This window comes from Trematomus bernacchii, unplaced genomic scaffold, assembly GCF_902827165.1.
Source record: "Trematomus bernacchii unplaced genomic scaffold, fTreBer1.1, whole genome shotgun sequence".
Taxonomy (NCBI): domain Eukaryota; kingdom Metazoa; phylum Chordata; class Actinopteri; order Perciformes; family Nototheniidae; genus Trematomus; species Trematomus bernacchii.
In genome coordinates, this window is record NW_022987567.1 from 7,733,450 (window position 1) to 7,761,111 (window position 27,662).

General features: G+C 41.3%; 1 protein-coding gene across 1 annotated transcript; it reads left to right on the plus strand.

The window, feature by feature from the left end:
• The first annotated feature begins 1,414 nt into the window (after positions 1 to 1,414).
• Positions 1,415 to 26,116, plus strand: LOC117478971 (protein crumbs homolog 2-like). Its single transcript, XM_034125952.1, is given in 14 exon segments — positions 1,415 to 1,569; positions 10,599 to 11,291; positions 14,033 to 14,228; positions 15,164 to 15,303; positions 16,067 to 16,237; positions 16,324 to 16,437; positions 17,430 to 18,383; positions 19,718 to 20,145; positions 20,147 to 20,299; positions 21,847 to 22,012; positions 22,562 to 23,432; positions 23,666 to 23,782; positions 24,845 to 24,971; positions 25,748 to 26,116. Coding segments are annotated over 14 exon segments (4,419 nt in total). The 5' UTR covers positions 1,415 to 1,502; the 3' UTR covers positions 25,970 to 26,116.
• The last annotated feature ends 1,546 nt before the right edge of the window (positions 26,117 to 27,662 follow it).

The following is a 27,662-nucleotide window of genomic DNA, read 5'->3' on the forward strand; positions in this document are numbered from 1 at the left end:
TGAAGACACTCAGACTAAAACCTGGCCTGGATTCACTGGAGCGCCAGGGTGCAGATGGGTCACACAAGGACGCAGGATTTATACCAACGAGGTGTTTGCGTCTGTAAACATCTGTCAACAAAGTGAGTGAAGAAAGACGTATGCAAGGTTTCAATTCGCCCATCTATTTTCTTACCCTTTTTATACCGTCAAAGGTGCAGTTGAAGCGGAGTATATAAACACATAAATTACACCCACATTTGCAACCCTGATAGGCTGTACCTCAAAGACCCTTCAACAATAAGTAAGGGAACAATATGTGGAGACTTTCTTAGACAAACCATCATCATATCATTGAGACAAATCCACTCAAAACTGCACAATAACACACTCACACAGATCTTTATGAAAGTTAAACTGAGATCCACCCTTGTATACATGCATTCTTTTTGCATTTTGGTACACTTAATTTTAGCTTATTTAGCTTACATTTGACAAATACATACCTCTGTTTCTGTGCATACAAATAAATCATGATCAGGTTACTCCAGATAATCCACAGACCTTGTTGTGATCGGTTTGTTGTAAGGTTTCTCTATTCTCTATTTCTGTATCTACCGGGCCTAACCCTAACCCTAACAAACCCCCACTCAAATCAAAGTATGAACAACTTAAAACTAGAAATCTAAACTGTACCTTATTTGCAATTTGCTTTAAATGTCGCTTCTCGTGTGCCTTTTCCACAGTTAAACAGTATACATGTGTTTCTTTTAACACATGTCCTCTAAAGACATTTTTATTGTGTTTTTATTTAATATGTTATGATTCGTATGATGTTTTAATGTTCAGGTCAATCTTAAAGGACAGAGAACAAGAATCCATTGGTCGTTGAGACTTGAATGAAGTCGTTTTAAATTGTGCCAGTTTTTAATGATTTATGATAGTTTCTTTTATTTGCATATTGACTGGTTAATGTGCCATTTAATTGGTGTTTTACGACCGCTGTATTCGTCTGCCTGTATTGTTTAGTGTTCATTTGTTGTAACTTTGTTCATGCTGCCCTCTTGACCAGGTCGCTCTTGAAAAATACATTTTAATCTCAATATCTCAGATATATATGCTTTGTCAAGCACTTTGTGACTATGTCTGGGAAAAGCGCTTTATAAATGCATTTTACTTACTTACTAATTTACTAATTTACTAATTTACTTAGATACTTTGTCTTATGTTTTGCAGCTTCTTGTCTTCATGCCTTTCCCTTAGCAGTACAGAGCTCGGGGAATGAGCATGCGTGTTAGCAGGTGTTAATCCAGCTCGTGTTTTCCTGTGTTCTCTGGGCTCTCATGGCTGATTACACTGTGTGAGTCCAGAGCGGAGAGGCAGTCAGAGAGGCTGCTGCTGCACTCATTAGTAGACAAGCATGGGTCGCCTCTAAACACAGGAACACAGCTTCTCCTGCACAATGTGTCTACTCTAGGACTTCTTCTTTATATTCCATACTTTTGGTGTTCAGTGGATTTACCATGGAGTTGGGGAAGGCGCATCTGAATCTAAAGACACTACTGCTGACGATGATGATGTTCAAATGGGGTGAGTGGACCACACTTTGTATTCCCTGTGATCAGTTTAACGTGGTGATCATTTATGTGTAATTGCAATTGACTGCTAAAGCTTTGGAGGTGAATTACTTTGTAAATCCCATGGGACATTCTGAGTTTAATCCAATTCGGTGAGAGCAACAGGTTACATGGAAAGAGTTATTACAGTACAAGGACGTAAATATCCACAATAACTATTTTACCACACATGTACTTCCCGAATGATTACTGACGAACACGGTACGATGTTTGAATGGTGAGTGAGGATTGTCCTGTCACTTAACAGTCAGGATCTCAGAGGGGCTGCTTCATCACAAGTGCATTTCTACAATTAGGAGCCTGAAATAGATGGAGACTGTTGGGTTGGGGGGGGGGTTGTCTTTTGTCTTTACTACAATGATGAGTGGATTGGCTCGTTTCCAGTAAATTCCCAGAATACTGAGTAGCCTTGAGGATAATTACTGACACTGTGTGATGATTTGTAGACTCATATCTTTCCTGGACTCTTAAACATTAGTGTAAGATTTGACTGTTGATCGTAGGACTTTTTTTATCCTCACTTTTTATGAGATTTGACACATGACTGGTCAGAATCAGAGGCACGCTGAAACAGAGGAAACAGGGAGGAGATCAGTGCAGAGAATCTCATTCATATCTACCATGCGCATGAATGGAGGCGCAGAATGAGCTCACATAATGACCAAAAAGTTTGTTTTTGTTGAGCGAAGAAACACCAGGCAGCCCTCTCCTGTGACTCTCGGCTTGATTCAGAATTCATATTTGATCAGAATTTAGGTTTAATGCCAATAAGGTTTACACAAACAAGGAATTTGCTCTGGTGTTGATTGATGCATGACAGTTAGTGGAATTAAGTTGTAAAGAAATGAGCAAAATACAACTAATATAAAAACTATTTTAGAAACGAGTTAAGCAAATCAAAAACAAGAAGAAAAGTCTACAAGAAATATAAATAATATATACATAAAAGTGAGTACAACAATATGATAATGATGTGAACTGAAGTTTAGAACATTATACTCAAAAGACATTGCATAATTTAACAGCAGTAGGCTATTCAGTTTTTCGCGGTTAAATACATGTTTTTTTAGAAAGACAACAGACAGGCTGCATGCTGCTCTTCATAAAAACACTACTATTGTTACACATAAGTTAGCAGTTCTGCAGTTTTCTTATTATATTTATATATGGCCTGCGGTTTAGCATAAAAAAGCAGTATACAAATATCTCAGGAATTGTCCCTTCAGGCCCACCGTACATTGGACAAATGACCTGAAAATGAAATGTGCAGTGAAATTCCAGTGTTCATAACGAACCCCAGTGAGTGTGGACAAGCTCTGATATCTGTCACAGAAAAGACAGAGTTTTTTAAACATCTCAAAATACATTTCTCATTCTTGTAAAAACATTCAAAAAATGCATCCATCAGTTGCGATAACTTTAAATATACCGATGTAAAACAAGTGAGAACTCACTCATAGCTCTTATAATGGTGCGTTTGCCTCCATCCATTGTGTGTTTTGTCAAGATTACTTTATTAAGGATTATTTTTTAGTATGAGATCCATTTAAAGAGAGCTTTGACACTTCTGACATGGTTTAAAAATCACAGAAATGCACAAAATAAATGTCAATGTTTTGGAATAAGAAGCAGAAGCTTGCAAACTACTCAATATATATATTTAACATGTTCATATTTAAGTAATTGCACTTATTTAACAAAAGGCAAAATAACACAAATACTTTCAGTTTATAGTTATGTGGGCCGGGCAACTGAAGGCACAAATAAAGAATGGGCATCAATCAAGATGAGTTTATCTCAGGGGCATCAAGACAGATTATTACAGTTCAAGGGGCGATATCATTGAGACAACCTGTTTCTAGTGCTTTCTGTGGATCTCAGGAGAGAATTAGCTGAGTGTGTTAGGGAGTTTATTTTTAAACTGCATGTTATGGAGCATGGCTGGTAGAGATGCAGACAGTCACCTTTCTTTATACTGTCTGATCTGTGTCTCCTGCACCTCGTGTGGATTACCATGAATGATGGACAGCTCATAGTGTTGCATGTGACTCTGTACTGTGTGTGTGTGTGTGTGTGTGTGTGTGTGTGTGTGTGTGTGTGTGTGTGTGTGTGTGTGTGTGTGTGTGTGTGTGTGTGTGTGTGTGTGGCCTAGCATTACTATACTTATGGGGACCTACATCTGTTTACACAGTCACGTGTGGGGACTCGCCTCCCTTATGGGGACAAAATGGAGGCCCCCATGAGGGGAATCATTAATTTGAGGGTGAAGACTTGGTTAGGTTAAGGGTAAGGCATGTGTTGGTTATGGTTAAGGTTAGGATAAGTCAATGTAATGTCCCCTGAAGTGATGTATACATGGTATGTGTGTGTGTGTGTGTGTGTGTGTGTGTGTGTGTGTGTGTGTGTGTGTGTGTGTGTGTGTGTGTGTGTGTGTGTGTGTGTGTGTGTGTGTCCGGTTCATGCTCCTCTTTAAATCTGCTTTTAAGACATGTGACATTTAAACCCAAAACATCATCAATGCTTGGTCTTGAGATGCATGAAATATGTAGTAGAGTATTTTAAATCTGGATTCGGGTAACACGTCAACGTTTCCAAATCGAAAAATATATTCTTTGTCTCTCAAAAGCTAGGACACAGTTTTGAATGGATTAAATTCATCCAATAATAATTGTTTCTGGACCAAAGCGAAACAAACCTTACATCTTGGTCAGAGTGGTGTGAATAAGTCTTGGAGTATTATTGGAGTGGTGGAAGAAGGATTCAGATTATTTACTAGTGTAAAAGTACCAATACAGTATCGTCAAAATACTTAATTACTTAAATACTTTTCTTAAAAGTAGCTGTTAAATAAATGTAGTGGAGTAGAAGTAGGAAGTAGCATAACATGGAAATACTCAAGTACAGTATTTGAGTAAATGTACTTAGTTACTTCCCATTTCTGGTATATACAAACCAATTCTGCCATGCTCACTTTATTCCTGACATCAGTATAAATACTAGATTTGTACTTTCATACACATTTTTTATAATCTCCAGCATAAAATGCATATATAAAATAGTAAAGGTGAAAAATGTTTAAAACTGAAATGTGAAATATACATTCCTCTTGTTACGAAATCCTGGCAAGATTACTTAATTTCATGCAGGTTAGAGAAAGGAAAGCTGGTGAAATGTGGGTTCAACGTGACAGGAGAATGTGAGAGACAATATGGCGACAGAGAGTGGACACATGCTGGTGAGGCTTGAGGCTGTAATCTGTGCAGGTATCTGCCACCCGGAGATTAGAGGAGCAAAGGGATTGGCCCAAAGAGGCCGGAGGGATTATGGAACAGCTCGGAGGTCAAGGAGGCCAGAAAACCTGCAAAGTGGGGGAGAAAGGATCAAGATTAGGGGGGGTGACGATGGGGATCAAAAAAAGAGGGAAGGGTTGGTCACAGTGAAAACTAACGAAATGAAGGAAGGAATTAGGGAATAAAAAGTGCCAGATAGAGTGAGAGAGTGGGACAGCATCACCCATCCTAATACATATAACACTAAAATACATGACGTTTTCATCACAGTTTTTAAAGAAAATTGTAATAATAATCTTTTTTTTCTGATTTAGAGAGATTTAAGAATTCAGATAGTGAAAACCAACGAAGTGAAGGAAGGAATTGGGGAATAAAAAGTGCCAGATAGAGTGATAGTGATAGGGTGTGACACCATCACACATCCTAATACATATAACACTAAAATACATGACGTTTTTATCACAGAAAAAGTATTAATCTGAAAGAAAATATTAATAATAATCTTTTTTTTTCTGATTTCGAGAGATTTAAGAATTCAGATAGAGGTCCACTCGAAACACTACAGTATGAGAGTTAGGGGTTAGGTTTTTTTTGCCATCTGAATCCATTAAAAATAATCATTTTGATGCAAACTGTTGCTGTTAGATATGTTTGTGTGACCATGCTGAGGCGTTGTTGAAGTTGTTGCAGCTTTAAAATTGAATGAGCAAAACCGTGGTGGTCTATATTGGACAGTTACACAGCTCACATACATTCAGAGGATAGTGTGTCCTTAAGTAGCTTTCTGGGCGATATGTTGCTCAAGATAGTGGTCATAATGTCCGTGGATCAATCCATTCACTATCTCAGAGTGTCCTAGGTTAAGAAAATGAATCACAATAGTTATATGCCTTTGTTTTAATAGGTGTGATTAAGTAAATGCTGATATGTGTGTATGTAAAAGTGCTTTGAGTGGTTGCTAAGACTGGAAAAGTGCTATACAAATGTAATCCATTTACTCCCTATTACAGATTGCAAACAATCCTTGCATTTTTATTAACTTAAAACATCATCTTGCCTTAGCCTTGACCAACTGTTTACACCATATTTATCCCTTTAGTGGTCTAACCCTATTTGGACCAGTTTGTTTGCCTGTACCCTAACCCTAATCTTAACTATACTTTCCTAGCTAAGATACTGTGGAAAGTGAGCACATAACAAATGTTGCCATTGATTGAGCTCCAGGGTTTAATTTAAATGCATGAAAAGGATAAGCGTGCTCGAAAAAGGAAAAAGGTAGTGGCTCGAGATTTGAGCCCTGAGGTACACCACTAATAATTGCTAGTAATCTGAACCTATCCGGATGAACACTATGGTGGAAAGTGGTGAACGTAGCATTAAAAAACAAGCAGAGGCTTAACTTATAAGAAGAATAGTTGATTATTAATGTAATATGTATTGACGGTATAACTGAATTCAGATAGATAGATAGATAGATAGATAGATAGATAGATAGATAGATAGATAGATAGATAGATAGATAGATAGATAGATAGATAGATAGATAGATAGATCTGTCTGAACACACTCCTCGTGACAGTGCTTGATTTATGTTTGACCAAACACCTCTCATGTTAAGTTTCTTGCAAGCAAAGGATCACCTTCTCATTCGATTACCATGTTTATCCTAGTCTCCTTCTCACATCAAGCAGAGTTGAGCCTAATCTTGAAACCCTCGACAGCCACCTGGGGCGTGTGTCTGCAGGTGGCTGTAATCTGAATGGTTCAAACACAGTTAGTGTCTGGGGGGGGGAGATGCACCTCAACAAGAATTGGAAATGACAAGAGCCTTCTGCTTGGAGAGGGTGACACGAGGCTGCAGTCGTAAAGCTGAGGCCAGCTCGAAAATATATATTATTAGACACAGCAGAAAATGATCAAACATGGGGTTAAGGGTACCTGCTTTTACTCATAGCATGGCTTGACCCTAACATCAAAAGCTGAATTACTGAACACAATAATATTTAAAACCACCTCCCACATATCCCAAAACCTTGGCTGACTGTATTGGCTTATATTTTCTTATAAAATAGTGTATTTGTTGGGGACTGTTTTCAGTGGTGGAATAATACACAGTTGATGCTGTAGTGAGTATTTGTGACAGTAAGACAGTGTGTGTGGGATTAATTAAAAATAAAATAGAGTGTGTGCGTGCGTGCGTGCGTGCGTGTGTGTTTATAGTGATGTAGGAACAGGTCAGCTACAGTGAGCTTCAGTATATTAGATACACTGTGATACACATACAGACAGACTAGTAGAGATGCATTCATTATAGTAAAGAACTAAAGAAATGCTCAGATAAATTATTAATCACAACCAAAATTCCCTTATCTTATACCTTACTGGCACCTGCCTGCCTGTCCATAGAGATGTCCAGACTGATTTTCAACACCTGTTCTGATTTAAATCAAAATACATGTGAGAATAAAGAAACACAAAACACAGTCAGTCGAATGAAATGAACCTTATTGCTGTAACTTTGACAGAAACGAGTGAGTGATGTTATGAAGCACCAACATGATCGTTGTCTTTGAACTAAATGGATTTTCCTGAATGGTCTATTATTTAAACAAGTAGAAAAACAGATTGAAAAGATGCATGACAGACCTGCTAATTAGTCCTCGTTAAAGCTCTGGGAGAGAATGCATTTTATTAATAAGTTAAAGTGTTATTTTATGTCTTGGATCTGACTATGCTGTTTATTTTGTATTGTATTGACACTGCTGTAATAAGGGGTGTTCACATGGGGGGGCCATGGTGTCAAACTGATTTATGGGCTTCTTAAAAAGCGTCATAAAAAACCATCATAATGTCTTTATCTGATTTTATCTCTCCGTTTTCCCACAAAATGCCCAAAAAAGACCAAATTATAGTTAAATTGTAGTAGTAGAAATAGCACATTTCTCGGTTTTACTTTAATAAATATTCTCTTTCATTTTTACTCCCCGTCCCCTCTCTCTCTCCCTCTCTCTCTCTCTCTCTCTCTCTCTCTCTCTCTCTCTCTGCCCCCCCTCCCCCCTCTCTTTCCCCTCCATAACACCATTCATTGTTAATATCTTCCACTTCAGTGACGATTTGGAAACAGGACACTGATCAAAGTGTTGGGGGCTGGGAGGCTGGGAGGCTGGGAGTATTGGACGGGGGGGGGGGGTTTGAACTGGGAGTAGACATTGGTCTAATAAAAGGAATGTGGACTCATTCCCCAGAGAGCTGATGCCATTGGCTGCTGCAAGGAGACAGTGTGTGTATTGTAACTCCCGTACACTTTGTGATATGACATTTAGAACGACCCCGGCAGCAGCCATTCATACAGGAGAATGCACAGAACAGTCATAACGTGCACTGGTTAAATGAGACAATAATCACAATTATAGGTAATAAATTAGAACCTGTTAGGGTGGTCCAATGTTCATTAGCGGGGACATTCGTGCTTGCATTCGTCTTTGTGAAACAACACAAGAAATCCTACTAGTGCTCCCAGTAGGCCACAGACAGATTATAAGACAATGGGCCCGTGGAAACATAAAACTGCATGCCAAATTATTCTCATTTAACTTCTTTAGTCAAACAATCTCCCTTCATACAAGTCGCCCCTCAACTTCATTTAATCCTCATCAAATTTGAAAACTAACATAAGATTCAGCCCTAGTTAAGGCCTGTGTCCACATAGCGGGTTTTTTACAAGTAGATTTACTCAAGTTCTGTACTTATTTTGAGGTACTTGTACTTTACTTGAGTATTTCTATGTTATTATACTGTGTACTTCTACTCCACTACAGTTCAGAGGTACATGGTGTACTTTTCCTCCACTACATGTATTTAATACCTTTAGTTACTTTACAGATGTGGATGAATGATGTGAAATATAACCAAGTGTTAAATCAGACTTTAGTTCCACCTGGAGTAAATTCACAAGCTACCCTGCAGTATACAAAGTCATTCAAACTAGCTGCACCTTTACCAGCTTTGAGAACACTTTCATGATCAATCATTATAAAACATATCATATATATTATTCTGAAATGGACCAATCTGCACAATGACTACTTTTACTGTCGCTACTTTCACTATATTTTGATGAGAATACTTTTCTACTTTTACTTGAGGAACATTTTGAATGCAGGACTTTTACTGTAACGGAGGCCGTTTCTCAATGTCGAGTAAACCTGCTGCAGAGCCACTATTTCAAGTATACTACGTCATCGAGTGGCGCCGAATGCTGGCCATTTAACATGCATTTAAACAGTCCTTCGGCGCCACTCGATGACGTAGTATACTTGAAATAGTGGCTCTGCAGCAGGTTTACTCGACATTGAGAAACGGCCAGAGTATTCCTACACTCTGATACTTCTACTTTTACTCAAGTACAAGATCTGAGTACTTCTCCCACCTCTGCCTTTTTAAAATTGTTCCCAATAAGGAGAAAGTGTATTCTGCTGCCTTAAAAAATAGTGCTGCACGGCCCTTGTTTTTCTGAGCCTATTGCTGTTGTCGTACGGCTCAGAGCGTTTATTGAGATCTATGAACTGTTTGGAAAGGAACTGGAGAGGTCAATGTAGAAACTTGAGGAGAAGCTTGTATTGGAAAACAAAAACGTAAAAGCCGATTAGTGGAAAAAGATTGATGAAAAGCTCATTCATACAAAGTAGGAAACCTCCTCCTGTTGGTGCTCATGGTGAAAACACAATGTCAAACAAATAGAGAGTTGCACAAATAGATTATAAAAAACAATATCTTATTATTTAAAAAAATGTAAATCCTGCACAACATGTTGCACATTTCTGCTCCACACTACCACTATGTAAACCTGCACAGCTCTCATTTTAGTAGAAGTAGCATAAGATAAAAATTCTCAAGTGAAGTAAAAGTACCCCATCATCGTACTTAAGTACAATACTTGAGTAGTTGTACTTCAATGCATATCACACCTGTGAATAAACACAAGTACACACTGCTGCTTCCAAATATATGTAAATAAATGGAGCTGAGGGTAACTTCATCTGACATTTCCCATCTCAAATCAGAAACCCCTCATCAATCTCTCTGTGTGTGTGTCTTATCATCACATTCATTCTACATCAAACAGCAAGACGTATCTGATCCAGTTTTAAGGTTAAAAGCAAGCAGCCAGTGGCACACTGTAAGCATGGCTGAGCTGTGTGATAAATGAAAGGATAGAACAGTCTGACCCGTGCCAGACTCTCCCACACATGAAGAGCAGATTAGAGCTACGAATAAATAACTGTAACAGGTTTAAAACCAGGGAGGCTATTTCAGCCACTGGGTCATTTCAGATCATCAGCTCGGTTGATGCTGCTGAATGGAGACATACGGGATATTGTCAATGATATCTTTTTAATTAGCGGGCCATGCCTATATGTCATAATGCTATCTATTTATTTGTGAAAAACCTAGATTTTACATAGCAACAAGATAGCGACAGGTCACAGCAGTACAGCCGGACAGAGGACAGAATAGTGCAATTATTTGTTTTACTTCTGGCAGATCTGAGCACTATAGCAGAAATGGATAAGGCTGCAACAGCGATGTGAGTCCTGCACAGGAATGGCTGACTCTTCTTGGAAGGCCTTTAGCTAACTGTAGTAGATGTGTTTTTTGACATGCATTGATTATTTCTTTCTTTGTTTTTCAGGAATATTCTGCAACGCCACTGCAAATGATTGTCTCTCTGCACCCTGCCAGAATGCAGCTACCTGTGTGGACAACATGAACGACTACGCCTGTATCTGTGCCAAAGACGGTGTTCGATACATGGGCAAACACTGCGAAGAACTGTATGACGCCTGCTCCTTCGCTCCATGTGGAGACTGCTCCAGCACCCCCGGGGAGACAGAGTATCACTGCATCTGCCCGGACGGTATGGCAGGTGATAACTGCACAGAAGAGGTGGACGAGTGTGAGAGTAACCCGTGCTCTGAGCCCCAAACCCTGTGTGTGGACCAGCTGAACGGATACTTCTGCAGATGTCCTGAAGGCTTCGGAGGACAGGACTGCAGGACACACATGACCGACTGCATCGATGAACCCTGCAGGAACAATGGCACGTGTTTGTTGAGGCGAGAGGGCTTTGAGTGCCACTGTGCACCGGGGTTCGAGGGGAAGACGTGTGAGGAAGATGTGAACGAGTGTTTGTCCGAGCCCTGTCAGAACGGAGCCATATGTTTGGACGGAGAGGCGGAGTTTCACTGCTTCTGTGTGCCCGGGTTCCAGGGATACAACTGTGAGATCGACATCAACGAGTGTGCGTCACGACCCTGCGAGAACAACGGCACCTGCATCAACGAGAAGGACCACTACGAGTGTGAGTGCCTGGAGGGATTCGCAGGTACAGTAAACCCAAATGACACACACACACACACACACACACACACACACACACACACACACACACCACACACACACACACACACACACACACACACACACACACACACACACACACACACACACACACACACACACACACACACACACACACAGCTTCGTCCATCAGGCTGTCAGGAGGCTGAACTCTCTCCCCTCTCACCTCTCCACCCCTGCCCCCACTGGACCGGGACTTTAACACCCCCCCCCACACACAGAGACACAAACAAATCCAGCACCAGTCACGTTTACGCTGCTATGGAAATATTTTGCACTCTCATTTGCACTATCATCTTTTTTTTATATATATATATATCCTGCTTACTTGAAGTAAACGGTTATTTTGTGTTTTTTTGTAATTATTGAGTGTTCTTGTATTTTAATGTGTTATTTTATACCTCGGGACTGTGGGAAACAGTATTTCGATCTTTCTATGTGTACAAACATATTTTGAGATTGACAATAAAGTTGACTTTGACTTGACTTTGACTTGACAAACACAATGTTGTTAAATGACTAACATACAGTGTGATCAGGTGACACAACTAGACAAGGAGAGACTCATATTATTGTCACAGGGAAGGCAATCAGGAGCCAGATGCAGAATGAAAAGAGGCAGGTTTGAGAGTATGAACAAAAAGCGAGATATATTGAATTCAAGTTGTTACAAATCAACACAAAAAAACTGGAGGGGCAAGCACAATCAAACAAAGCGAGTAACAAATCGGGAAAACTCGTAGAACAAGAAGGGCAGACGAGAGAAATCAGGAAGCTAACCCTCTGAGGTCAAAGCCCTTTTTTCATATGTTTGGCTCGCCTGGGCTTTTGTTGTAAAATAGCTATTAAAACATGAACCCTGCGCTGCACAATCAAGTTATATGCATGTTCTTTTTCATAACAAGCTAAGCTATAAGCAAATGTAGGCTACAGGGATGTCACATGGATGTACAAATAGTTATAAGACCATAAGTACAAAAGAACGAGGGAAATCAGGAACCTAACCGAGGAAACAATGACGACGAAGTGACAGACAACACAAGGGACGACGGGCCTAAAGACACACAAGACTGACAAGACACAGCTGGGGGACAGGAAGTAAGACAAGACTAAATGAATTTCAAAATAAAACAGGAAACCAAAACTAAGAACATGACAATTAAAGCTTCATGTCAACTTACATTTCTTACGAATCATCAGAATTGAGTATTGAAAGCCAATCAGTCCAATGAGACCTGACAAACAATGTTCAAAGTTGCAGGTACTTAACAGATTTAGTGAAATACAATAAAATGACTTGATTTTGTTACAGAGATAGAAGCTCTGCTGTCAGGGTTGAACATAAGGAGTATAAAAACAGAGGAGGCAGCTGAATGAATATGAACTTAGGCGAGTTTTATCAAAACACAATGAGACAATCAGGGTGTTTCTCAATCGCGAGTAAAGCTGCTTCAGAGCCACTATTTCAAGCATACTACGTCATCGAGTGCCGCCGAAGTACTGTTCCAATCTCCAGTATACTTGGAAATCTACCGAGCCCGGCGTACTCCGTTTGGAGAAATATCGAGGCTGCACATGAGTAGACTTCGCGGTCTTAAAATCCCCACAATGCTTTGCGCACGGACCAATTTCCCCAAATCTGTGGCGGAAGATGTAAGGCGGGGCCTCTCATATGACGCACACCTGCACACTTGCTAGCCTGTTCCACTCTTTGTTTTCCGAATGCCAGGAAGTATTCTTGACTCGCTTCTGAAGCAAGATGCTCGGCAGACATGTGCTACCAAGCAAGCGTACTCGCGATTGAGAAACACCCCCGGGCACAGGAGGGAAAGTAAAGACAGGAAGGAAAACTGGACGAGACACAAAGAGGTGATACATTTCAAAATAAAACTGAACAGAATCAGAAACGGGTTTATTAACAGGTAGGTTAACACATACGAGGAATTTGACTTGATGTCATGGTGCATAAAACACAGATAACTATTATAAGAAAATAAAACTATAATAACATTACAAATAATACAAAATATAGTCAAATAAAATATGGCAGTATTTACAATGTGATAGAATGGAATAAAATATGTGCAGTAATAATAAAAAGATTAGTTTAAGATGTAATCGTGAATCATCAGCAGCGACACAAGGACTCGCTTCTCGTTCTGCTCCCTGAATACTGAAGTGTTTTGTCTGTCCTGATAAAGCGGGCACGAGGAGTATTTTAAGTGCACAGTAAGATGCTGTGAGTCAGGCGTCTTATCTGTGGCTCAGATAAAGACTTGTGTGAGAGAAAACACTCCTGTCTCGCTTTCCTTACACTCCTTTCTCTCTCTGGAGCCTGCTCAGTGTCAGAGGAGCTCGTGTTATCTGAAGGGTCACATCAGCATTCCCCTGGGAAGGAAAGGCTTTCATCAAGAACACCACGACAGACTGATAGAGAGACTTAGGGAGTGTTGTTTTAAAAATGTGACGGATCATGTGATAAACAATGGCACAAAAGGGATAAAAAATACATTAAAAAAACGAAAATATTAACGGTGGTAAAAAGATAATAACATTAAGTCATTTTCCGCGATTCCTTTTGGGGAAATCTCTTTTGAAACTACCTTTTTTATTGTGCGTTGGCTTTCTTTATGTAAAATCCTTATTTACAAGATATTTGATTTCTTCTTCATCCTCATCATCATTGCTGTACCTCTCCTCCCCCAGGAGTGAACTGTGAGACGGAGATAGATGAGTGTGAGTCCGACCCCTGCCACAACGGAGCCACGTGCCTCGACCTGATCTCCGTTTACTCCTGCCAGTGTCTGCCCGGATTCACTGGCATCGACTGTGAGGTGGACGTGGACGAGTGTTTCAGCGAGCCGTGCCTCAACGGAGCGGTGTGCCAGGACATGGTGAACAGGTGAGATCAGATAAGATAAGATACATTACATTTATTAGAGCGGTGTGTCAGGACATGGTGAACGGGTGAGATCAGATAAGATACCATACATTTATTAGAGCGGTGTGTCAGGACATGGTGAACAGGTGAGATCAGATAAGATACAATACATTACATTTATTAGAGCGGTGTGCCAGCTGTCAGGACATGGTGAACAGGTGAGATCAGATGCAGAGGTGGGAAGTAGTGGAGTACAAATACTTCGTTACTGTACTTAAAGGTCACCTATTATGCAAAATCCACTTCTCCATGTCTCTTCTACATCAACATGTGTCCCCTCTTCTTCATGTCTCTTCCACATCAACATGTGTCCCCTCTTCTTCATGTCTCTTCTACATCAACACGTGTCCCCTCTTCTTCATGTCTCTTCTTCATCAACATGTGTCCCCTCTTCTTCATGTCTCTTCTTCATCAACATGTGTCCCCTCTTCTTCATGTCTCTCCTACATCAACATGTGTCCTCTCTTCTTCATGTCTCTTCTTCATCAACATGTGTCCCCTCTTCTTCATGTCTCTTCTACATCAACATGTGTCCCCTCTGTGTAAAGAGACTCTGAAAGTTTCAGGAACAAAGATTCTCTCTCTTTTTGTCCTGATCCATTTTTATAAAAACCTGTCTGAAAATGAGCTGATCAGATTTTGGACACTTTATGATGTCATAACGATGTTTTGGCTTGTGTGACCATTAGCCAATCAGCAACCAAGTTAACCAAGTGTGTGTGTGTGTGTGTGTGTGTGTGTGTGTGTGTGTTGTGTGTGTGTGTGTGTGTGTGTGTGTGTGTGTGTGTGTGTGTGTGTGTGTGTGTGTGTGTGTGTGTGTGTGTGTGTGTGTGTGTGTGTGTGTGTGTGTGTGTGTTGTGTGTGTGTGTGTGTGTGTGTGTGTGTGTGTGTTGCAGCTATGAGTGTGACTGCAGTGATACAGGATTCCAGGGAGACTTCTGTGAGCTGGACATCCCAGAATGTGCCTCTGATCCCTGTCAGCACGGAGCCACGTGCTCAGAGGGAGTCAGAGAATACACCTGCCTCTGCTGGCCAGGTGAGGAACTACATGATGCTCCTTTCTTTAACAATACAGCATGCTGGGATAGTGAAGAGCAGAGGTGGGAGAAGTACTCAGATCTTGTACTTGAGTAAAAGTAGAAGTACTCAGATCTTGTACTTGAGTAAAAGTAGAAGTACTCAGATCTTGTACTTGAGTAAAAGTAGAAGTACTCAGATCTTGTACTTGAGTAAAAGTAGAAGTACTCAGGTCTTGTACTTGAGTAAAAGTAGAAGTACCAGAGTGTAGGAATACTCTGTTACAGTAAAAGTCCTGCATTCAAAATGTTCCTCAAGTAAAAGTAGAAAAGTATTCTCATCAAAATATAGTGAAAGTAGCGACAGTAAAAGTAGTCATTGTGCAGATTGGTCCATTTCAGAATAATATATATGATATGTTTTATAATGATTGATCATTAAAGTGTTCTCAAAGCTGGTAAAGGTGCAGCTAGTTTGAATGACTTTGTATACTGCAGGGTAGCTTGTGGATTCACTCCAGGTGGAACTAAAGTCTGATTTAACACTTGGTTATATTTCACATCATTCATCCAGATCTGTAAAGTAACTAAAGGTATTAAATACATGTAGTGGAGGAAAAGTACACCATGTACCTCTGAACTGTAGTGGAGTAGAAGTACAAAGTACCATAACATGGACCTCAAACCTCAAAATTGTACTTAAGTAGAGTGTACTTAGTTACATTTAACCACAGGTAAAGCTCTCAAACACACATGTGACACTTTTTTCTTTTCGTGCTCTAGGTTATGAGGGACCAAACTGTGAGGTGGATATCGATGAGTGTGCTGAGCAGCCGTGTGAAAACGCTGGCGAGTGTTTCGAGCGCTCCGACCCGTCTCACTGGGATCTGGACTGGGATCTGAGCTTTGCAGACGCAGCTGGATACATCTGCCAGTGCCAGCAAGGGTTCGCAGGTGAGACAAACTAAAGAAACCCCATCAACCATAACATCTCTATCACACCTTTTGAAATCTCCTGACAAATGTATTTGACATTACAGGAGAGAACTGCTCCGTAAACATCGATGAATGTGAGTCTGAGCCGTGCCAGAACGGAGGCACCTGTGAGGATCAGATCAACGGATACACCTGTACCTGCGCTCAGGGATTTCTAGGTGGGTCTGGGAGGCAATCATTTGTTGTATGTTTAATTCAAGAAGACTCAAAGATTCAAAGGTTTTAATGTCATACAGTATGCACATAAGCTACAGTGTAGAAATGGCATTGAAAATCTTATGACCCGACGATGCAACATATATCATAAAATACAAAAATACATGTAAAAAATACTACAAGAAGTCTATATACATGTAAATAAAATATGAGAACAGAATGTGAAATTAAATATTGTCCAGTAAGACAAAATTAAATTAGGTTTATTACGGTGAATTGGAGAGGTAAAAAAAAGTCTTCAGCCTGGATTTAAAAGTAGTCAGAGTTGCAGCGGACCTGCAGGTTTCTGGTAGTTTGTTCCAGATATTTGACAATATCCCAAACCAAATTCTCACACTCCTCTACCCCTAGTCTTCCTGTGAAATTATAGTTCTTATTTAAAGGGGACCTATCATGCAAAATGCACTTTTGTACGTCTTTTCTACATGAATATGTGTCCCCGGTGTTCCAGGGAACTCACCAAGTGTCAGAAAACACAACCCTCTCTATTTTCCTCCATACCCAAATCTCTAAAAAAGGGGCTGCAACGGATCTGATAAAAACTGATCCAGATTTGAACACTGTCCTGACGTCAGGACGGTGGCACTACGGCTATTGGGCCAACTCCACCAATCAGGAGGAGACAGCCACGGCCATTGCCGTTCGAAAGCGCTGGAGACGCTGTAGTACATATGCCAGGCCTCTAGATGGTGCTGTTCTCACTGAATCTGCCCTTGCACAAACAGGGGTAAAAAAGTGCAATTTGAGCGAAATGAGGCATGGCTAAAATGCATGATCTGTTTGGTATTTTGAAAAAAAAAAAGTATAAATATGCCTTATATAGGTATGGTCCTACACTATATTATTAAAATATAGCATGATAGGTCCACTTTAAATATAATTGAATGCCTAGCTAGCAGCATATCTAACCCTGAGTGTGTTATTCTGCCTCCAGGTGAGCACTGCGAGGTGGATATTGATGAGTGTGAGAGCCAGCCTTGTCAAAATGGAGGCTGGTGTGAAGACGGCCGGGCCTCCTACACCTGCCACTGTCCTGATGAAGAGCCCGGAGAACTTCCCTGGGGAGGAGACCTCTGTGATGTGAAACTCTACGGCTGTGTGGACCACGAATGCCAAAATGGAGCCACCTGCCACCCCTGGTTATCGGAGGAGAACCACGGCCACACCTGCCTCTGCCCTCACGGTTTCTACGATGAACAATGCTCCACCAGAACCACCTTCTCCTTCTCCACCCCTGGGTTTGTCCTCATCCAGGTCGATCTGGAGGAGAGGACACGTAGGGAAGTTGAACACCAGATCCATCGGGGTCTCGGGGTCCAACTACGCTTCAGGACAACTATTCCCAACATGCTGCTTTTCTACAGAGGAGACGTGGACAATCACCTCATTCTGGAGATTGTGAATGGCGGTCTTCACGCTAAAGCCTTCTCTGAGGAGTCTGAGCTGGATGTGAGGTTTCCTGGTCTGGTCAGTGATGGAGGATGGAGGGACGCTCATGTGTTTGTAGATGACGGAGGATTGGTTTTGATCGTTAGGGGTCCAGGATGTGACAGAGACGGGTGCAGAGTGACGGACGGAGGTGCTGATGAACCGCCTTTCCAGCCCTCTGAAGCCTTCTCTCAGATTTATATAGGAGGAGCACCAGAGGAGCTTTTAGAGGTTTCTGTGAGCGGCGCAGGGTTTATTGGATGCATGGAGGACTTGATGATCGACTCTAAACCCATTCTGCCTCAAACTCTTCCTGAAGACCAGGTTCATGAGCTGGGCTGCAGTAAAACTGAATGGTGTCAGCCGGACCCCTGCAGTGGAAACGGCCGCTGTGTGGATCTGTGGATCAGCTTTCAATGTGACTGCTACCGGCCGTACCACGGTGACAGCTGCTCTGAAGGTGAGTCTCTCTTTTTTAATACAGTACTCAAGAAGGTACTAACATAGACATGTCCTGCCACTGGGAAGTAGTGGAGTACAAATACTTTGTTACTATACTTAAGTACATTCTTCTGGTATCAGTACTTTACTCCACTATTTATTTTTCTGACGACTTTTTACTTTGACTTCTTACATTTTGAACACAAATACCTGAACTTTCTACTTCTTACATTTTGAACCCAAATACCTGTACTTTCTACTTCTTACATGTTGAACCCAAATACCTGTACTTTCTACTTCTTACATGTTGAACACAAGTACCTGTACTTTCTACTTCTTACATGTTGAACACAAATACCTGTACTTTCTACTTCTTACATGTTGAACCCAAATACCTGTACTTTCTACTTCTTACATGTTGAACACAAATACCTGTACTTTCTACTTCTTACATGTTGAACACAAATACCTGTACTTTCTACTTCTTACATGTTGAACACAAATACCTGTACTTTCTACTTCTTACATGTTGAACACAAATACCTGTACTTTCTACTTCTTACATGTTGAACACAAATACCTGTACTTTCTACTTCTTACATGTTGAACACAAATACCTGTACTTTCTACTTCTTACATTTTGAACACAAATACCTGTACTTTCTACTTCTTACATTTTGAACTCAAATACCTGTACTTTCTACTTCTTACATGTTGAACACAAATACCTGTACTTTCTACTTCTTACATGTTGAACACAAATACCTGTACTTTCTACTTCTTACATGTTGAACACAAATACCTGTACTTTCTACTTCTTACATGTTGAACACAAATACCTGTACTTTCTACTTCTTACATGTTGAACACAAATACCTGTACTTTCTACTTCTTACATTTTGAACTCAAATACCTGTACTTTCTACTTCTCACATTTCCCAAACAGGCTGGTTCCTTTAGTTTGAATGTGTGTTTGGTGGCGTGATCATTATTATTTAGAGTCATTGCGTGCCTATTGATTTGAACACGATCCGTGTATCCATCATTTCCTGGTCTTCTCTAAAGAAGAGGGACCAATGAAAACGTTGTCATGTTGCCGTTGTTCAGCATGGAAACATTCATTAGCTAACAATGACATTATTGTTCTATTAATATAAAGGGAGGTCAGGTACTCTTTAAAACAGCTGCTAGTTATGGGTACTTTTTACTGAAGTACATTTCAAAGCACTCTTTACTTTGACTTGAGTAAAGAAGTTTAGTCAGTACTTCTACTTTCACCAGAGTATTTTTAAACATGAGTATCTGTACTTCTACTTGAGTAAAGGATAATGTGTACTTTTGGCATCTCTGCAGAGTTCCCTTCATGGACGTACAGCCACGAGGACACGAAGAGCTTCAGTGTGTACGACGTGGGGAAAAGCCATGAGAGCAGCTTCAACGTTTCCTTCTTCCTGAGGTCCTTACAGCCGGACGGACTGCTCTTCCAGCTGAGGAAACAATCAGTGGGGCGGGAAGAGGAAGGAGAGGTCTATTTCTCCGTCTACCTGGGCATGGGGAGGCTGTTTGTCAGCTCTCTGCCTAACAGTGCCCCTCTGACAGCCCCCATATTTGTGACGACTGGTGGAAAGCAGCTCCTTCAGGTGGAGGTGCAGCACAAACAGGTGATTCTTGAGCACCTAGGCCTGCGTTATGGGATAGGAGAGATCCCCGAAGTGACTGTGAACAGTGGAGACCAGGCCTTTGTGGGGGGGCTTCCAGCTGAGTGGGACTCTGAAGGTTGGGGGGGGGAATTATAAAGGATGCCTGCAGGACCTCAGGCTGGACTCGGTGCATCTGGATGTGGACGCGTGGAACAGCTCTGAAGACGAGGAGGTGTATCTGCCGAGCGACGCTGAAAATATAAAGGAGGGCTGCGTCAGTGACGACACCTGCAGGGTGAGAGGGGCTCCTTTAAATGTGGTTAGAAGCAAATCAGTACATTTACTCAAGTACTGTACTTAAGTAACATTTTGAGGTACTTTACTTTACTTGAGTATTTCAGCTTCTTTGTACTTCTACAAACATGTATTTAATACCAGCATATCATGTATTTTATATGTACAAAGTAACTGGGTTACTGAGTGTTAAATAAATGTAGTGGAGTAGAAGTATAGTAGCTTAAAGGTGGGGTAGGTAATTTTGGAGAAACCAGATCGAGTGTGCTAGAATTTGAAAATACACAGCCGGAAAAAATCTGCCACTTCCTCACAGAGCCCCTCCTCCAACACACACGAACGCGCACATGACCAATGAGGGCACGAGATAAGTTTGTGCACAGATGGAAGGCTGACAGGCAGGTAGGCCATCCAGTTATTTTAGCCGGGCCGGCTCAGATGATTGGTCGTGCTTTTTACAGCGCCACGGCTTCCACAGATGATATTTTTTAATGTATTTATTGTCAAAGCATTTAAGATATTCATTGCTATCGGGATGTTAAGAGCATTCCATGGAATATAACAACAAGTGTTTCTGAAGTGAATTACCTACCCCACCTTTAAGTACAATACTTATAAATATATCGATTTACTTCCCACCACTGAATGCATCATTAACTATTGATATGTGTAGCATCAGGATGACCAGCCTTGATTGGTTTATCGATGTCTATTATCTCAATCAAAAGCGTTCCCATGTGCCCTCATGGAAGCAGATTTTCAAACATAATAAGGCATCCTGTAGGAAATCACATCATGGTTATGGCGCCATCTAGTGGATTAGTAGAGTTATAAATACTGTTTCAAATCTGTTCTGGAGGTTATTTGCTGCACTGAAAGAACTGAAACGTTGCCTTTAATTAAATGTATTATGTCAACCTAATTGTCATAGGTTAGTTGAAAGCAATATTATTAAGCTGAATCCAAATATTTTGTATTTAAACTTAATATAACTGCTTTCAACTAACCTAAGGCAGTTGCGTAAAATCTGTTGACATTAAACATTTAATTGAACGTTTCAGTGTTTTCAGTTTGTGTGAGTTCCTTATATGTTTAGGATAAGATAAGATAAAATAAGATTGTATTTATCCTGAAGGAAATTGTTGTACCAGAGTTACAAAAATACAATAAACACAGCAGCATAATAATAATACAACTGTACACTAACAGTGCAGTAAAAAGAGCAATTAAATATCTACAGGAAACATAGACGGTCACATAATTAAGTAAATATTAACAGTATTTAGAAGTGCAACAAACGTAGTGGCAGATACGTAATTGCACGTTATCATAGAACATTATTAACAATTAATAATAATGATATTGCCCATGTCATATAGCAGCGAGTGTTTTGTAATGGTAACGATATTTATATTACACTTAGTTTTGGTGTGGAAGTTCTCCAGTTCTCCAGTTTGATGGCCACTGGGAAGAAAGACCTCCTGTGGCTCCGTGGTGGTCTTTATAAATATTATAATATATATTCACTCTCAATGCTTCCCTCTTCAGACGAAGCCTTGTCAGAATGGAGGAAGATGCACCATCACCTTCAACGACTTCACCTGCTCCTGTGCGGAGGAGTACACCGGAAAGACCTGTGAGACGCGGGTGTGGTGCGTCAGCGACCCCTGCGTCAACGGGGGACACTGTGTGGACCTGCCTGACGGATACGAGTGTAAGAACTTCGTCATGATTTCATAACTGTGGCTAGTCAGAAATAAGTCATGTGCTTTGGATAATACCTGAGCCTTTCATCCATTATTTGTCATCATTTTGACTAATGAGCGAATTATTTGTGAAGATATTTAACCCGAAAAGCTTCATGTTAAAGTAGTTAAAGTATTAAAACTGAATAAAGACATTTTGTCTTAAGAGCTGAGTGTTTTCACAGGATTTTTAAATGATTACTCTCCAGGATTGTACAGCATATCAACGCTAGGATTTCTCATTATAAGTCTGCTTTAAAATAAAAATATGATCATAATTCAATTTGACGTCTTATATACTATTTAGATTGTTTAGTGGTATTTTGAAGAATGCCTTTATTCCTCTTGAAAATACACAACATATTTTCAACATCTTTTCACAAACCGACTGAGACACGCGCACGCACGCACGCACTCACGCACGCACGCACACACATTTTATGGCAACAAACAAATATCACTCACAATAAAATGACATTTAAATAACGATGCCCACTCTTCTCCACGTTGACCCGTAGGTGTGTTCAACGCCACGTTTGAGAACAACCCCGTGCAGTTCAGCGCTGGTGGCTCGCTCTCTGATCCCGTCTCTAACGTCTACCTGGAGCTGAGGAGCCGCTCTGAGAACGCTGTGATCCTTCGTGCCTCGTGGGGCTCAGACCTGCTGCTCGTGGGCCTCGTGGACTCCTCCGTGCGGGTAGAGATCCACGCGAGGAACAACGTGGAGTCGCTGGCCTTCACGGGAGTTCGTCGAGTGGCAGACGGCAGCTGGCATCGCGTGAACATCTCCATGGCTGAGAAGCGGCGGAAAGCCTCTCCTTGGATCATCACCGTGGACGGGATCACGGACGCCAGCAGCTTCCCTCAGAGGACGGGAAGTATCCGCTTTCTCAACGAAAAGGCCTCGACTTTAGCCATCGCTGAGAGTTTCACCGGCTGTTTGGGAGCAGTGAGGGTCGGAGGAGTCTATCTCCCTTTCCTGGACGACTATAAAGCCCCCCAGGTGTCTCAGTTCCACTCAGTTGGGAAACCAAAGATGGGATTGGGTTGTAGGAGTGAACCGGTGTGTGATTCGGACCCTTGTGTGAACGGAGCCACGTGTGAAGACCTGTTCAATAAGTTTGGCTGTGTGTGTGACCCTGGTTGGGAGGGGGATCGGTGTGAGAGAGACACTGATGACTGTGCGTCTCAGCCCTGTGTTCACGGCAGCTGTAGGGACCACTTTGCTGGGTTTGAGTGCCGGTGCCACCCTGGATATGCCGGCACTCTGTGTGACGAGGATCTGAACGAGTGTGAGCTTCATCCCTGCGAACATGGAGGCACGTGTCAGGACAGACCCAACACGTTCACCTGTGTGTGTCCAAAGAGATACAGCGGGCCCCTGTGCCAGTGAGTAGGAACCATCCCTCAGTAAAACAGCTGCTAGTTATGGGTACTTTTTACTTAAGTACATTTCAAAGCCCTCTTTACTTTTACTTGAGTAAAGAAGTTTAGTCAGTACTTCTACTTTTACCAGAGTATTTTTAAACACGAGTATCTGTACTTCTACTTGAGGAAAGGATGTGTGTACTTTTGCCATCTCTGGGTTATCTCTAGCAACATTAACACTCTTTTTCCACCAGGTGGGACTACCCTCCGATACAGTGTGTTGAAGACGTGCTCTGTGAGAACGATGGCGTCTGCAGTGATGGACTGTGGGGAGCAAACTGCACCTGTGTGCCCGGATTCACAGGAAGCAGGTGAGCACACTTTTGATATATATTTTGTTCCTTCCAAATATTGTTTAAGACTAGATCAGGGGTGTCCAAACTTTTTTCACTGAGGGCCACATACAGAAAAATAAAGGGCTGGGCCGCTCACTAGAGGTGAGGTGTATCGCGTTATCAGTTCAGTTATAAGTTAGCAAAATCATTCAAATGTAGGTAAATAATGCTTGATACTTGAAAATGAAACATCCCAGCTCTCCAGAGGGTTTCATTCATTTTGTTGGCAGCTCATCCCTTAAAACAGAAGCTTCAGATTGCTTATAAAAAGAGGAAATATGAAGGCTATTTCAAGCTTGTTATGTAATTCAGTTATTGGACTTTTATCAACTAAGATTTGCTTGAAAATGTTTCCAACTTTAATTGAGTGAATTTATTTTAACACATGAATACTACTGTGTATTAGATGTTTACATTTATATATTTAAGAAGTACAATATAAGACAAGCACAAGTTTCATTTTGTGGGCCATATTTCATTATACTTTTGGAATTAGCTGAGGGCCGATTGAAAATGGGCCGTGGGCTGCAGCACCTCTTTTCACCCTCTGTCTGAAACCTGAAGCTCTGTTGTGATTGGTCAACCGCTTAGTCACAGGGATTTGAGCCTTTGCAGACCATTTACATGCACGTAAACCTATATAACACACTACAGGAAAAAGGAAAAACCCCAAAAAGTGTAATAAGGCCTCTTTATTGACCGTTCAAAATAAAAAAATACTCCCAGGAGAAAGAGACAAGGTTGTTATGGATCTGTGGGCATATTAACATATAGCAGCTGTAAAAAATCACGTCTTCCTACCATTTGTATGTGTCGGAATCCGTTTTGTATACACTTGCGCTTCAGTGTCAAGATACCTTTTAAGATAGTTCAGTAAAAACGTCTTCTTCCTTCATATCATCTGAACTTCATTCATTCATTCATTCCATTTCTAAAAAGGTCAAATGTTGAGAAGAAGAAACGTCGGGCATCCTAACATCTTGCACATTGTATCGATGTCCTTTCTAAACGTGACGGCGTGTGTTCTCTGTGTTGCAGGTGTGAGTCGGAGATCGATGAGTGTGTGTCCAACCCGTGTCGAAATGGAGGTTCCTGTTTGGATCGATTCAACATGTTTGTGTGTGAATGCCCGCCTGGCTACAGCGGTCCAATCTGTGACACTAACGTATGTGTTTTACATTCTCTTCTTTCGTTTTATACATACTTTTGTATAAATTGTGTAAATAAATACAAATGTTGAAGACCAGGCACAGATAGACCTCAAAGGGGCTCGAGCACCTGCCCTTTAGCTCTCCTATTAGAGGTGTGTACTTTTTCTAATCAATAACATTACATTACAATTACAAAAACTTAAAGAAACCTGTGTCTAATACACCTTGTCTAAAGCTTATGTGTTGCTTTTTACAATTGTGTCACTTAGTATTATATGCTATGTTATTGTATTAAACTAATTATAAAATGTAGTATCTTAGCTGTACAATATAGTGATGGCTTTATGGAAAAGGTGGTAAGAGAAATATGAAGGCGAGACAGGAAGTGCATCTTTGTCAGCAACACTGAGGGTTAGTCAACTTGTGAGAAGATTGGACTAAAATATACTTAATTTCTTTGCATTTATCATTAATTAACTGTCAGGTTGCAATGTTTGAACCATCCCCATGTGTTTGTTTTAAATACAAACATTGTAATATCCCTTAAAACTGCCACAAAAGTTGTTATTCAAGGCATATATTTATCGAAAATCGCCAGCATCCTCTGCACGTTGCTGTTGAAGACTACATACTTGCACATCCATGCATCTGTTTTATTGTCTTGCACTGTTGGAGGAGCCTGTGACCTAAGATTGTCATTGTCATAACTACACTGTAGCTATGTACACATGACAATAAAAGCCTTGAAGCTTGAAACTTTAGTTGAATCTCTGCCCTCCTTCCTTTGCAGAAACAATTTCAGAAACAGGTGATCCCGTGGCTGATGGTGGCCCTGCCGCTGCTCTGCTTCTGCGTTCTCATCCTGGTCATCGGCCTGACCTTCATGGTGCTCACGGCCAGGAAGAAGCGCCAGTCGGAGGGCGCGTACAGCCCCAGCGCTCAGGAGGTGGCTGGAGCTCGGCTGGAGATGGACAGCATGCTCAAAGTGCCCCCGGAGGAAAGACTCATCTGAAGGTTGTTCCAGCTGATCTGAGCTCTGCAGGCAGGTGCACAGGACACACAATGAAACACTGAACAGGTGGTGATCCAGGCTCATTCACTCACTGAAATGTGTTCAGCACGTAGCTCCTTTATTGTAAAGCTCTACACTGTAGTCGTTTTATAGATCTAACTAGTGCATAGAGGACTATCTAAGGGCTTTCTTTTACGAGTCATGGCACAGTGAAGCGCTACAAACACATGGACTGTGGACAATGGCTTCTGGTGTTAGAGGAGTATCCAGAACAGTAGAGCTGCTGTTCCTCTGATGGCCACTAGATGCTGCCGGTGAGAACACTTGGAGTGAAAATTAGTGATGGGAATTGGCTCTTTGAAGGGAGCCGGATCTTATGGCTCCGTTCCTTTCCGAGAGCCGTTCAAAAGAGCCGTTTTTTTTAAGGGGGCGGGGTTAATAGGTTTATCTGCGAACTAATCACCAGGATAATGATTGACTGTATTGCCAGAAATCTACTTTTACTCACAGAAAAATGTATAACTTTCTACATCTCTCGGCCAGCCAAACTACTACTTGAGCAACACGCGTTATGCCATCATCATCTACGGCAAATGTGCATTCAGGAAAGCAAGTTCCCGTAAAGGCGAGTGGATTTATGGCAGGCAGTGAACCAACGATAAAAAGAACGGCTCTCACCAAGTACGACTCGGTTCCCTTCGTTCGTTCAAAAGAATCGGATCGTTCGCCAACGTAACATCACTAGACTGAAGGTTGCTCCAACTGATCTGAGCACTGCAGGCAGGTGCACAGGACACAAAATGAAACTCTGAAACAGTGGTGATCCAGGCTCATTCACTCAATGAAATGTGTTCAGCGCAAGTAGTTCCTTTATCGTAAAACTCTACAGTGTAGTCGTTTGTCTATGGCAGGGAACTTCACCTGTTTTATAGATCTAACTAGTGCATAGAGGACAATCTAAGGGCTTTCTTTTAAGAGTCATGGCACAGTGAAGCGCTTCAAGCACATCGAGTGGAGAAATGGCATCCAGCTGTTCCTCTGATGGCCACTAGATGCTGCCGGTAAGAACACTTGGAGTGAAAATACTTCAATTGTTCTGATAGAAGAAAGACAATTCATCCTTCCAGTTTTACTTGGGTCATGGTGGTGATTTGACAAAAACCCTAAAAGCCACCTGAGTTCAAAAGAGGTGTACATGTGAGTGTGTTTGAGGAATTAGGCGCACTGCTATCCACCTGTCTCGGTACATAGTTGTATTCAAGCACTGGGAAGATTCTGACTGAAAAGGCCCAAACCATACTTTCTATCGTCATCATTTTGTGTCACCTGTGGTGGTTTGACTCTCAGCACCACTGTGTTAAAATGCAGACAACCACGTTTAAAGGGGACCTATCATGCAAAATGCACTTTTGTACGTCTTTTATACATGAATATGTGTCCCCGGTGTTCCAGGGAACTCACCAAGTGTCAGAAAACACAACCCTCTCTATATTCCTCCATACCCAAATCTCTAAAAAAAGGGGCTGCAACGGATCTGATAAAAACTGATCCAGATTTGAACACTGTCCTGACGTCAGGACGGTGGCGCTACGGCTATTGGGCCAACTCCACCAATCAGGAGGAGACAACCACAGCATTGCCGTTCGAAAGCGCTGGAGACGCTGTAGTACATATGCCAGGCCTCTAGATGGTG